The sequence below is a fragment of the Mirounga leonina genome, unplaced genomic scaffold (assembly GCF_011800145.1).
Source record: "Mirounga leonina isolate KUSES-001 unplaced genomic scaffold, KU_Mleo_1.0 Mir_150, whole genome shotgun sequence".
NCBI lineage: Eukaryota > Metazoa > Chordata > Mammalia > Carnivora > Phocidae > Mirounga > Mirounga leonina.
Window position 1 is genome coordinate 5754440 of NW_023270374.1, and position 13775 is coordinate 5768214.

Here is a 13775-nt window from a genome sequence, read left to right on the forward strand (position 1 = left end):
GAAATACCTTTAGGTGTGGAAGGCATTATTTTTCCCTCTTTCTTTGAATGGTTGCTCAATGAAGTAGCTTTCTTGGCTGACAGTAAAGTGACCATAAATCTGGAGATCCAGACTGATGATGACTTATATAATCATAATCTCTCTGCTTTTTCAACATCAGCTTTCCAATCTCAAATGTTTGCCTATTCTCATCAAAGCTACCTGGGTAGCCAGACCTCAACTATGAGACTTTAATGTGATTCTGTTTTGGAAGCCCATGGATCTGCTTCCTTATAAAACTAGAAATAGTTATCTCTCTGGCTTTGGGAATGCCTGACATTGATTCAGATCACAATGCATCCAAATTACCACCTATTATTAGAAGGTCAGGAACAAAGAGAAATCTAAGCCGGATGCACAAACATGGGAAAAACAATTTTCCCATAACCGAAAGTTAAAACTCATGCCAAAGTTAATGCTGACCCCATAATGATCTGCTTCTCCAGCCCAAGTTTTATTTATTTTTTCCTCCGCCTCTATATCCAGGCGATCTTTGCTTAAATTTAGAGCTTTATATAGCTATAGAAGTCAAGGTTGAAGCAAAAGAGGTTATGAAGTAAGAAGAAAAACAGAATAAACATTTTCACTTGACATCTGGCACTGAAACGAACTACTTGGTTTATATTGGTTCTGTTGTGTTAATAAACCCTATGATGTTACAGCATCTTTGACTTTACCCTAAATGATCATTACATTGAAAGGCCAATGATAGCAATTGACACTGAGCTTTCAGTTGGGCTAGGCTGTAAGTGCTTTACTTATTAGCTCATCTAATTCTTACAACAACTCTTTTATTTTTGCAAAATACTAATATTATTTTACAAATGAGGGGGCAGAGATCTGGAGACGTCTAATGGCTTGCTTGAGGCTGCACAGCTATTTTAAACAATCACATTGCTTTCCAAAGTAAATGATCTCTTAATTCTCAAGGTCAAGGCGCTTTAAAAACATTCACCTGTTTATTCCTCTCTATCTAAAGGTCACACAAGCCCCATTCATGGTTATAAGTGACCACTACCCTGTTAGAATGAGGTCACCAAGGGGGGCAAAAGTCATGCCAATCATTAATTAGGACTGTACATGAACACGGATAGCAGCGTGATTCATAATCGCCCCAAACTGGAAGCCATCCAAAGGCCCATCCCAGTGGAATGGAGAGAAGCATATATTCGTAGAATGGAATTCAGAAAATGGAATTCAGACAATGGAAGATTCATTCTATGGAAAAGAGCACACTGCTACTCCTGATGCAACTGGATGAATCTCAGAGATACATTGCTGTGTGAAAAAAGCCAGACATAAAAGAGTATCTCCTTTAGCATTTCATTTATATAAAGTTCAAAAGCAGGCACAATTGAATCTATGATGACAGAAGTCAGGATGGCAGTCACCCCTAGGAATACATGAGGCTGTGGGAGGATCCTTCTGGGGAGATGGAGAGGTTCTATGTCTGGATCTGGGTGGGGGCTACCTGTGTGTGCTCATATGTGAAAATCTTTCAAGCTGAGCAGTTAAGATTTGTACATTTTATGAATGTAAGTTACAATAATTCTGTATAAATCAAACCAACAGAAAACAACTGGAGACCAGCTTGAGATTTTTACCTTGAATCCCAAGGGCAACTTTTAACCTCAGGGTGAGCCTGATCATCTCTGAGCCAGAGTGTTGACATGAATCATCTACACAAGGTTCTGTGCTGTTCCTGGGGGACAAGGGCACAAAGCCCATTACCAGTGAGCCAGAGACCCTCATGCAACTCATCTTTGCCACCAGGGAAGGACACTGGTCTTTGTGCCATAGACTCCCACTCTCAGGAATGATGCTGTGGAAATCTTTTGTTAGGATGGTTAAAACCTGAGATCCATTGCCCAGTGCCCATTCTCTTAAAATCAAAAACAAAACAAAACAAAAGACCAGTGTTAGTTTTTTTTTTTAAGTATACTTCTTAAAGATCATAATTTATAAATAAGACTGGTCTCTTTGCATTCTTTTCTAGGACTTTACTCCTAAACCCTGCACTCCTGAAATCCTTAATAGGCACAAAGAATAGAAAAAATAAAGTTCAAATAACAGGGATTTGGAACCCACCTGGTTCTCTCCAATAGGAAAACAGATTCTGCTCAAAAAGCAAGAGGGAAAAATGATTTGGGGAAACAAAAAGAACAGAAAATCTTTCAGAATGTGGACTAGCCCAGGAAAGAAAAAAAAAAAAAGGACAGATCGGTCACATTTCTTGTAAGTTACTACTACCTGTTGTTTTCTACTATCTGTGGTTGCTTAAAATCCAAGAAAACAAAATCTTTTAAACTGTGAGAACAATGATACTATTCCAGACACCTTATATACACCGACTCTTCAAATAAACAAACCCCATGGGGGGAGGACTATTCTGTGTTTCATTTTCTAGATGAGGGAACAAACCCGGGGAGATCAATACCACACAGCTCACAAGAAGGAGAGCCAGGATTGGAACCCAAGAAATCTGGTCCTGTCAATTGCATTTATCCACAAACAAACAAACATACAAAGGACAAGAAAATACTAGAGAACTGTTTGAAATACAGTGTTTTGAATTTTCGAAACCAAATGTTAGCTGAATGACCAAAATAAAATGAAGCGAATTTTCCGAAAATATTTAGATAGACCCTATCAGTTGTTCCCAAGGCTCATGCGTGAGGGGGAAATGGTAAAGAGCATGGCAGAGGCTTAGATGCTCCTTGGCTTAATGAGCCGCAATGTAATAATGTATAGGAAGCGTACGATGTGTTGGCCTCTGGTGCGGTGGTCACTCCTTAACAGGAATGGAAGACAGAAGCCCTGTCTCTGTTGCTTCACTCTGATCGACAGCACAGATACCAGAGAAGGTCAGAGTTCAGACAGGGAACCATCACAAGACTGGCTCATGCATCAGCTTGAGTACTTTCTGCTTATCCACTGCTGCCTAGGGGGAAGTGAGAGCCCGGGAGGTTAAGGTGAAGTCCAGAGAAGGCGCGTGTCTTTGAAAGAACACTAGGAACAGGAAGCCTGGCAGCCAGCCCGGCTCTATCTTCCTAAGTGGCTTTGGCCAAGTCGGTTCACCTCTCTGTCATTGCCTTGAACTTCTGAACTGCCATCTCATTGCCCACAAAAGGCGAGAAGTAACTAGCACCCTGAATGATGGCCCAAACAAAACAAAATAATAAATGGCATTCTCCAGGAGATTCTAACAGTACCCAGAACCTAAGCGACATAATGTCCAAAATGTACAGGCTGCAACCTAAAGTTAGTTGACAAAGATAAAAGATGAGGTCACATGGCCTCTCGGTTTATTTGAGTTCTGGCATTCTGGTTGTTTATTTATTTTTTTTAAAAGAAAGCGACAGAAATCGAAGCTACTGTTTGAAATTTCAAATGGTGAAGTTACACTTGTGTAATCGCTACAATGTGTTGAGCTTCCTCTGAACAGTTCTTATTCCAAGGGGGGGTCATCCGAGGGGGTTCTACGTATGACCCCCCTGTATATTAACCCTCATGTCAGCAGTGGGAGGCGGGCCCCAAGGCCATCCCCATTGTGCAGGTGCACATGCAGCTTAGAAGTCAAATGATGCTCCCAGGGTGATAGAGACGCCCCGCAAGCCTGTCGCTGGGGCCAACAAGTCAGACAGCGCGAGGGGCTCTGTACCAGAACAGTGAAACGAGCTGGGTATTTTCTTTCATGTGCTAACCTATCTTCCTTTGACTGCTTAATTGGATTAAGGATTAGAACTGACATTGACTGGGTGTTTGTGTGTTGCAAGCACTGTTACGCACTTTACACAGATTTAGGATTTAAACCGCTCTTCCGCTGAAATGAGTACATAATCCCTATTTGTTTTAGCTTGGGTTCTCCCAGAAGCCAACCTTGAGACAGGGACTCAAGTGTGAGTAGTTCATTTGGGAGGTGAGCCTGGGAAGCACTGGTAGCAGATGAGGGGAGTGGGATGGGAGAGAAGGCAGCCAGTTATTACTGGGGGCAGCTGGAGCTCAACCAGCTCAACCCCGTGAGAAGTCCAAGATACAGTGTAGAGCATGACTCAGAGCGGAGGCAGCTGAGGTATTTATACACCTGTCCCTTCAGGCTCCGGGAGAGTGGAGAGGGCATTCATCTCCCAGCCATTCCATCTGCTCTGGACAAGAGCTCTGGGGGCACGAGAAAGTGTCAGGCAACATGTCTTAGGCACTGCCAGTTGGAAATCAAACAACCCGGGGCGGGGGGGGGGGGGGGGAGGCACGATGGTGTCAAGTTCACGTTATGTATGAAGAAACAGAGGCACAGAGATGTTAAGACACATGACCAAGCACACACAGCTCATCAGCAGCAGAGGTCCTGCCTGAGCTTGTACTCTGAACCACCAGACGCTCCTGCCTTTAGGCTGAGAAATTTATCCATCCTGTCTTAGCAGAGCTGGGATGGGACACCCAGACAGTCACAACAGAACTTTGCTACTCCTCTGTACCAACTACTCCTAAAAAGCAGACCACCTGGTGTTCAAGCGGCTCTCGGGTTACATGTGAAGTCCACATGAGCCGTTTTCTACTTTGTGACCTTGAGGGAAGAAGATGACCGTTCCAGGCCTCAGCTTCCTCATCTATAAAATGGGATCACTCACAGCTTCCCAGTGGGATTGCTGAGAGGATCGGGTGAGATCCCACAGGGTGAGCACTTCCTATGCACCTGCCACCTAGTCAATGGGCAAGAATCACTGGCCCCCTCTGTTCCTTTTGAGTGCGGGGTGCATACTTTGGGATAGGGACTCCAGGTTTAATGATTCAGGCCTGTTTGGTTTTGTTTTCTTCTGTGTTAACTGTGATTTACTTGGTTGGAAGTAGGAACTGAAAGTGCTTTGATAAATTAATTGAAAAGCCGCCTGGCTTCCTGTCCATCTTTCTCCCTCGTGCCCTCTTACTCTTCCTCAGCCTCTCCCACCTACAGGTACAAAGGCAGCAGATCTGCAGTCTGGCCCTCTGGGTTTTCCGCCCGGAACTTGCCAGTGTTTTGTCACAGCCTCATTCTGTCCCCCTCTAATAGCTCAGACTCCCAGATGAGCTGAATGCCTTTGGCAGTGGTGTGTCTTTCCACCTGACAGGTGGAGAGCCCCCAGCCCCATCTGGGACGAGAGATGAAGGGTGGCTTCGGTTCATCGCTGACAGTTTTTGGTCTACTAATTGGGAAGGCCGGGGTCACACTGCTGTCCCTGCTCTGTGTCTGTCTACTCCATACCCCTGGCCTCCTGGCTTGTCACACTGGCCTGCAGGTGTTTATGGCCAGTGTCTGATTGGTTGGTACCTGGGCTACAGAGATTGTTAAAGAGTTGGACTCTTACCCTGCCTGGAGTGATTTTCCTAAAATGCTTTCAAACACCCTGAAGACTCAGCTTCTGGGGGTACACCCCTGCTTTGCCCTCCCTTCTTTGCTCCCTATCCTCGTGAAGAGGCAACCCATGTTCTCACCGAAGGCAACAGTACTGCGGCCCCTCTGTGCCTCTGCACCTTTCCATATGCTGTTCCCTGTGGCTGGTGGGCTCCTTGCTTTTCCCAACATGGATTCCCATGCAGCCTTGTCAGTCCACCTCCTCCCTACTCCCTGGGCCCCTGGTGTTCTCTGTGACCTCTGCCATGGCATAGAGCAAACTAGACCTCTCTCCTCTGAACACCAGACCTGGGGATGCTCACATCAGCCAGCTGCAGTCCCTAGCTAGAGGCCCACAGCTAGCATGGGCTCCAGAAGTGACTTCTGAATTGAACTGAAAACGCTTCCTTTGGGTGGCTTCATGAAAATTATGTTTCCTCTCCTTACCCCTGCAGAATATGGGAAGCGTGACTCTGGCAATGAAGCCATCCCCCAAGTGTGGGGCAGTCACCCCATCCTTGCAGTCTCCTGTCACCCTGCAGGGATGTCCTGTAACCTGGTTTGCTTTACATTTTGTGAACAATGCATGCTTCAGCCCATAAAATAACACAGGGCGCTTTATCATTTAAAGGAAGACCCCACCAAAATAAAGATGGCAAGCACTGCATGGTGATTCACTCATATTTTTGTTCACTTTGGTGGGCTTCGAGGAAAGGCATTATGGAAAGTATAGGTTATATTCACATCATAGTTTATGTATAAAATCCATCAGACTGGGGGCGCCTGGGTGGCTCAGACGGTTAAGCGTCTGCCTTTGGCTCAGGTCATGATCCCAGAGTCCTGGGATCGAGTCCCGCATCGGGCTCCCTGCTCCTTGGGAGCCTGCTTCTCCCTCTGCTTCTCTCTCTCTATCTCTGTCTCTCATGAATGAATAAATAAAATCTTAAAAAAAAAAAAAAATCCATCAGACTGGTTTCAGGACCTTCTAGTAAAAGGCCAGTAAAAACCAAACCTGGGTGGTTCAATTGGCTAAGCATCCAACTCTTGGTTTGCGCTCAGGTCATGATGTCAGGGTCCTGGGATCAAGCCCAATGTCAGTCTCCATGTACAGTGGAGATTGTGCTGGAGATTCTTTCTCCCTTTCTGTCTCCCTTTACCCCTGCTCTCTCTCTCTCAAATAAATAAATAAATATTAAAAACAAAACAAAGCAGTGGAGAAGAGCCCAACCTTCCTTACAGAAAAATTCGGAATAATTTACGTAGCTCCTCTGGCCTCGGAGGTGAAGCTGAATTCTAGCCTCATCCCTTGGCTGTGGGCAGTGCTTAGTGTCCTGCTTCTGCAGAAGAGTATGGAGGGGATGGAGGGAAGAGCCGGCATTTTACAGAGCAGAACTTGGTGAGTCAGGGTAACAACATCGATGGTAAGTCTTGTGGAGAGCAGGTCCCCTCTGGTATGGTGATTTCGCCACCACAGTCTTCCTCCCTCCTCATAAAATGGCCCAGAAAGGCAGTGTAGCTGCCCCACGTGGTGTGAGAAGCCCGCTACATGATTTGGTTTCAGTCCCATTTGCACCCGGGCTTGACCTTGCTAAGCTTTCCTTTCCTCAGCTCTAAAAATGAGGATAAGGGGACCCCCCCCCCCAAAGGCATTAAGGGGACTTAAGGGGCTTCTATGCATAAAATTGCTCCATAAACCATCAAGAACCACACACCAGTGAGGGATTATGGGGGCTTTCACTTGCTTCTATTAAAAACACAGTATGCATTTAACACATTCTCTTGGATTTGACAGAGGGGTGGGCTATGACTTCTGGTTTCTAAAAGAAGCCCCCGAGCCTGCCCAATAAGTGAGGATCTCCAAAGTGGACATTGTCCCTGAGAGGTAAGGTGGGGGGTGTTCCTGCCCTGGCCCGTAGAGAGACTGGGGAAGCAAGGCAAGCCTGAGGGTGGGTCCCTGGATGGTGAGGGCCCCATCTACAGGTAAGAGCCAATCGGGGCCACTCTGTTGGCAGAAGAGTAGTGGAAAACATGTCCAACTCTTAAAGATTCAAATGCCTCCATTTCAATCAACATAGCCTTTCAAGTGGCCCCTTGCTCATGCTCTCAATCGCTGTAAGATTCCTCTTTTGCCTGGTGAGGTTTCTTGCCCAGCAGGTGCTGATCTCTCTCTTGAGATGGAAGATTCTCAGGATGTAGTCAGAAAACACTCTAGCACAGACATCTCCATGCACCTTATTTTGTGATGCCATCCCAGTTCCCACCTTGTTAGCAAGGGCTCTCTTTCTCTGAATTACTGAGCTACCCATTTCCTTGCACAGAGTATAATGGAGTCAGGGACTTCTAACAGAGATCCTTAACTCCAGGGTTGTGACCCTTCTTTTAGTTGATATAATTAAACCAATTTTTGATGTCCCAAGGCAACAACTGTATAACAAATGATGCCCCATGGGAAAAAAAGAAGTGCTTCCTGCTGGGGTCTTCTATTTAAACTAATTTTCAAAACTAATGTAGGCATTCTTTTTATATCTTGCAAGAGGTCAATCTTTCTCCTTTCTCTCTACCCTTTGCTAACCGTACAAGGCCATTCGCTCCTTGCAGGTATTATGGTCACATGGTCTAGATCAGAAGTCAGATTCAAGGTTCTAATCTCATCTTGGCACCAATATGCCGCTCTGGTCACATCTCTGAATGATCCTTAATCTAAAAAAGAGCAGATAATTACTCAAGGGCTTGAACCAAACTGTGAAATAAAAATTAAAAAACAAGTCACACCAGATATTGAAGCTTGAGGAAGCAAAGTAGTTGTAATTGCTGAACTCCTAGGGAGTCACTTCAAGCCCCCTTTCTTATTCATGCTATGCTCTCTGGTGTCTAACCACTTCTCAGTACTGTCCTTTATTAAAAAAACAAAACTCACATGAATATGAATTGACTTTAAAGATACCTTTTCTTTACATAATTAAAACGTTCTTCAGAGAAAATACAAGTTTTAGTACACAGCAATTAAATCAAGCAGAACACTATTGTCTTGCTTTTTTTGCTATTGACTTTTAGGAATACAAATACTTGGCTTTTTTAAATGGTTGCTGACAGTCCATGGTGGGCAGTTTGAGTGAAATAGAAAATTTGGGATGACTAAAATTTTTGGAGTTGGAGAAATTTTGTTTTTCTTGAAACAAACCTTGAAAACAGAGGGATTTCCCAAGATTAACGTCAGATCAGAAATAAAAATTGTTTTGCTTGAATAAAATCAAAACACTGACCACAAAAATGCAACAAGTTCTGCAGAGTGGAGATTTCACAATCAGAAATTTTGAACTAATCTCTCCCATTGGTTGCAAAAGACTGGAGCAAGACTGGTATGATGGGCAAGCTCACCAAAGAGGAAACACATCTATGATAGAATAATGAGCAATGTCACACCCTGTCTCTACTTTACAGGGTAGGACACACCAGTCATGAGTATACCTCACTGTCGATGAAGTTACTGATCCCTGGACTTTCGCGTAGGACCTAAAAGTGTGTACAGTTTTTGTTAAAGCATCTGTTTGTCCTTTCTTGTACCACTTTGTGGGGTACGAGGGAATGAGAGTGAGTGGAGAGGTCTCCAGAAGGGAAACAATATGTGGCCCTGGAAGGAACAGGGGGCTTGACTCACCTGGGAACTCAGCATGTCTTATCCCTACTGGCTTCATTCCCCAACCAGGAGAGTGAAGCTGATGTCAATCAACTAATATTTGTTTATTCAAGACCTCGAAATGGCAGGGCTTTCTGACAGTGTTTTAAAGGGTAGTCTAAACAGAATGTAAATTCTCCATACTAGGACACAACCATTTAGAGTGGTAGTTTTTTTTTATTTTTGAGACTGGCTATTTATCATTTTACACTCACCTAGAAAGTGCTGACCGAAAGGGCTGCAACAAGAGTATAAGGTGGCAGTGAGTGACAGCTGCTTGGTGTTCTCATTGGCTTTTCTCTAGACAACTGAAGAACCACTCTCTGAAGAAGACAGACTAGCACCATTTCCAGATACTAAATGTAGACACGTATGCACTCAAACAGTCATTTTTCACATATGAATGACAGCTCTAATTCTACATGGGTTAAGCCAGTGAAATGCCCCCTCCATCTTCCTTGATTTCAGGATGGATATTCTGTAAATGGAGGCTTTAAATTTAAGTTCCCACCTCTTGGTTCAGAGCTATCACCTTCAGAAGTTGTGGGAAAGGAGGACAGGACTAGATTGGCATTCTTGAAAAGCCTTAGGAGCATTAGTAGACACCTGTCCAGAACCAACTTAAGGCTTGGTATTCCGGAGATGGTGTTCAAAGTGAATCCATTCAGAGTGAATCCATTAAAAGTGAATTACTTCCTCCCAGGAAGTGAGATATGGAAGGACCATCCAAACAACTGAGAAAAAATCTGGGTTGAATCCAAGCTCCCCTACTTATCAGCAGTGAAACCCTCTACAAGTCACTTTTTATATTTTGGCCTCTGTTCTTGAATTTGCAAAACATGAACTCTATCTACATAAATGTACCAACCTTGAGTTGGTTATGGGGCTCAAAGGAGTGACTGTATTAACCAGTCTAGTAAACTAGTGAGCACTTCATGAATATGTAAAACACAGACAATTAGACTAAGTCCAGTGTTTTGTCGGCATCCTAACCGAGTGCCTTACACATTGAAGGGGATCGGTTTTCTGATCATTAGGGTCACCTCTTTCTCTCCATTTGGGCAAGTGTTGAGTTTCTCAGGTTGACCTCTGCTCTGGTTCACCTTCCTCTTAATTTCAAAAGCCCAGCACATTCATTGTACTTTCAACACAGAACGATGCTTTCATGGCGGAGGCAACATGTGATGGGGTGCAAAAGTTTAAAAAACCAAAACAAACAAGCCAATAAAAAAAGTGGGGCAATGCTTAGTTGGTCACACCCACACCTCCATACAGAACTGTAGTCTGAGCTGCCTCAACAAGGGGTGAGCCTCCTCTCCCAAACGCCGCACCTGCTAGTGACTAGCTGGTGTGGCCTGGGGACAAACGGCTCCACCTGGCAAAGCCCTGCTTCTCCACCCCATAGGGGATGGCCGTGCCTGCTTCACAGGGGTGAGGCCAGGCCCTGCTGACATCACCTGGCCAGAACCCTGGCTCATATGAGAGGCTCCAGAGATGTCAAAGTCCCTTCTTGTCATGACCTTAGTATAAAGAGGGCACGTTCTGCATGACCTTAGATTTTAAATTAAAAGCCACATCCTTCCAGAGCAGCAAAGTGTATGTTTGTTTTTGGAGAAAATGAGCCCTTTGGGCTCTTCAAAGAAGCTGGCAGAAGAGCCTCCCAGGGAACAGCACTCTGGTTGGTGCTTACAGTCTCAGCAGGGAAGGAAGGGAAGGCCCTTGTTCCCTCGGGAGCCTTGTCTCTGTGGGATGGTTGGTGCTGTGGCCACATAGCTTGGTGCTGACATCAGCTCCCGTCTGGCTCCCTGCACTGGGCTCCCCCAGAGGAAGCTTCTTCCACCGGTTCAGCGTCCCTGTGAATATGGCATGTGAGCTGGTCTACCCTGAGAGGCGGGCTCTGGTGGGACGGGGCACAGGATGGCCTGGATGGCTGTTCCGCCTGCCCCTAGAAACCTTTCTCAGTTCCAAGCACACCACAAGGGCGCATTCCTTCCAGCGTCTCTCCTCAGCAACACCCAGCTCTAACCCCGCCCCGTCAAACCTCGAGAAAACAAACAAGGCTTTGATTCCTTTGTGAGAAAATCAAAGAGCTGCTGAAACTTACTTAAAGGAGAAAGAGACAGAGACAGAGAGGGAGAGAGAGAAAGAGAGGAAGGGAGGGAGAGAGAGAGAGAGAGAGAGAGATAGACCGCTCTACCACATACTGTTTACTACTTTCAACAGACCCAATCAGAAAGAAGAAATCTGGGTTTAGCTTTAGGAACTGCCTGGAAATATTTGCTAGCTCTTTCAGCTGTGGCTGCCCAGTGAATGAGGTCTCTGAAATTAGCCTGTTAGAGTCAACCTTCTGAAATTAAAAAAAAATCCTTGCAACACTCTTTGCCCTGGAAAAAAGGATGCCTTGCCAAATTCAAATTTTCCTTGGCCAAAGTAACTATTAACAATTCAGCCCTTCGATGAGGTTATAAAGAAAATATTTCCTCTTGACTTTGGAGAAAATACCTTTCACGTGACCTCCAAATATGTTACTTATTTGAAAGATACACAAAATAAACTTGTCTTTTTTTTCCTTTTTTTTTTTTCCTTACTCCAAAACCCTGTTGTTTAAGGAATTCTGTGGCTTCAGAAGCCAGCAGGGCGTTTACCCTTTTGGTAGAAGGGTGACAGGATGGTGGTCCCAGGGGGCTTCCAGATGTGGGTCTGTTGTGGTTACTGAGCTGTCACTTGTCACACAGTCATGGTCACTATGGAAACTCATCCAGCGGCAAACCCGTGATGGCCGCACTCTTACAAAACGTACACGATCCCTCAGTGGAAAGTATCCTTCCCAAACAAAGCAGAGGAAAACACCCTCCCAGAAGACAGCACAAATACTTTTCTATTCAGGCACTGCCCGCAGACCCACTTTCAGGAATCACGACACAGCCGTGTCACACACACAGCCCCAAATCAGGGGGGGGCACCCGACCCTCAGAAGGCAAACTCTACCCCTGAACAGAACCATTCTGGGGTTTCCATCTGTAGCTCCCTGAAACACTTGCAGCAAGCCTGGCTTGCAGCCGGCGAGTCACATCTAAGGTGAGCGCTGCTTTAAGAAGCTACCGTGCCCTGCTGATGGGTGGAGGGCATGGAGCGTGTTGTTGTTTTGAACTCCAGAGAAAACTTCAGCCAAGAGAACTGCCACGGGATGCACCGTGCTATGAGGTGATGGGACTCTCTGTGTTTAAACAACAACAACAACAACAACAACAACAACCACGTGGGGACTTACCGATTTGGTCTTCGGGGATCAGCGACTCAATGGGGGGGTCCAGCTCTGAGCTCTGAGCCAAATAGTTTTTCACCTGGGTCATGAACTGCCGGATGGTCTGCAGCATGTCGGTGCTGGACACGTGGCACTCCTTGTTCTCCTGCAGAAAGCTCACGTAGTCCTGCACCAGGCAGCCGAAATAGGTGCACTTGTCCCGGGACAGCTCCGCGATCCGCCTGACCATGCGCTTCTCGGGGGTCAGGAAGGAGCTGAACACCCCGCTCATCTTGCGCAGCTGGGACTTGACCAGCTTGGGCAGCACGAAGGAGCTGTTCCTCTTCTTTTTGGACTTGATGGGGGGGGCCATGGTCTCCTGGTCGCTCTCTTCCTCGCAGTCCTCCAGGCTGCTGTTGGTGTCTGCCTCGTAGCCAAACAGGGGCATGCTGCGGTCGAACTCCAGCGAGTCGGAGGAGGAAGTGGAAATGCTCATGTCGCTCAGCCTCTGCCTGCCTCCACGCCACGGGGGCCGGGGTTCGGGACCTGCGGCCCTTGTGCAATCCCCCGGGGCCTCGGCAGGCGGGGCCCCACCTGGCCTGCCAGCTGTGCCGGGCCCCGGCTCCTCGGGCTGCGGCTCCCGGCCGGGATACGGCCGGCCGCCGGGCAACGTCTTTGCGCTGCCTTCCGCCTCGAGAAAAGAAGCCTGCTTCTTCAGCCGGGGTGGAGGGATGGGGGTTGGTTTTGTTCCAAGCTGAGCTACGTTCCCATGTTTGTTATGGTTGACTGTTTCTGGCATGCTCGCCTGGGTTTCAGTCCTGGACAGCTGCGGGCTTGTGTGGACACTATTAATAGCGGGTGGCGGGGGCCTGGGTGGGGGGGACCGAGGCCTCTCGGTGCCATTCGCGTTGGGAGTCCTTGTGCAGGGCCGTTTCAGGCCTCCACCGAGGTCCTGGCTGTGCACTTTCAAGAAAAGAGGATTAATAAAACACAGGGCTCCGTTGGTCTGGCTGCACTCCAGCTCCGAAGGCGTCCTGGTTTTTATAGAATGCACTCCATTTATAAGGCAGAGCTGACGAGAGGCAGGACAAACACCGTCTGAGGAGAGAGGCCTATGGGGAGGTGGAGGGTTTGGGGGTTTGTTGTCAGCTGGAGAGCTCCAAAAATCTGAAAGTCATTATCAGTGAACACAAGAATGTAAATACAGTACTCTCGGGCCATTCCTTCACAAATTAAAAAAAAGTACACTTGCATGACAACACACGTCTTTGAAGGGGGAGGCGCCACACTTGGGTGTGTGTGTGTGTGTGTGTGTGTGTGTGTGTTTTCCTTTTCTTTTTTGCTTTAACTGCATTCCCTTACTGGAAAGGGTAGAAGTGCTGCCAGGCCCAAGCTGTGGGCTCACAGAAAGGCTCCAGGGTCTTTTCACCTTCAAAGCCCTTGAGAAA

General features: G+C 46.5%; 1 protein-coding gene across 15 annotated transcripts in view; it reads right to left on the minus strand.

Annotated features, from left to right (window-relative positions):
- Positions 1-13775, minus strand: part of RIN2 (Ras and Rab interactor 2) — a 237165-nt gene that overhangs the window by 12320 nt on the left and 211070 nt on the right. For 14 of the 15 annotated variants that reach the window (XM_035005760.1, XM_035005759.1, XM_035005761.1 and 11 more), the window contains one exon: positions 12355-13494. In XM_035005760.1, coding sequence (XP_034861651.1) covers positions 12355-13494 — 1140 coding nt within the window. The remainder of the gene's footprint in view (positions 1-12354; positions 13495-13775) is intronic. The other variant, XM_035005767.1, reaches the window with a different exon arrangement.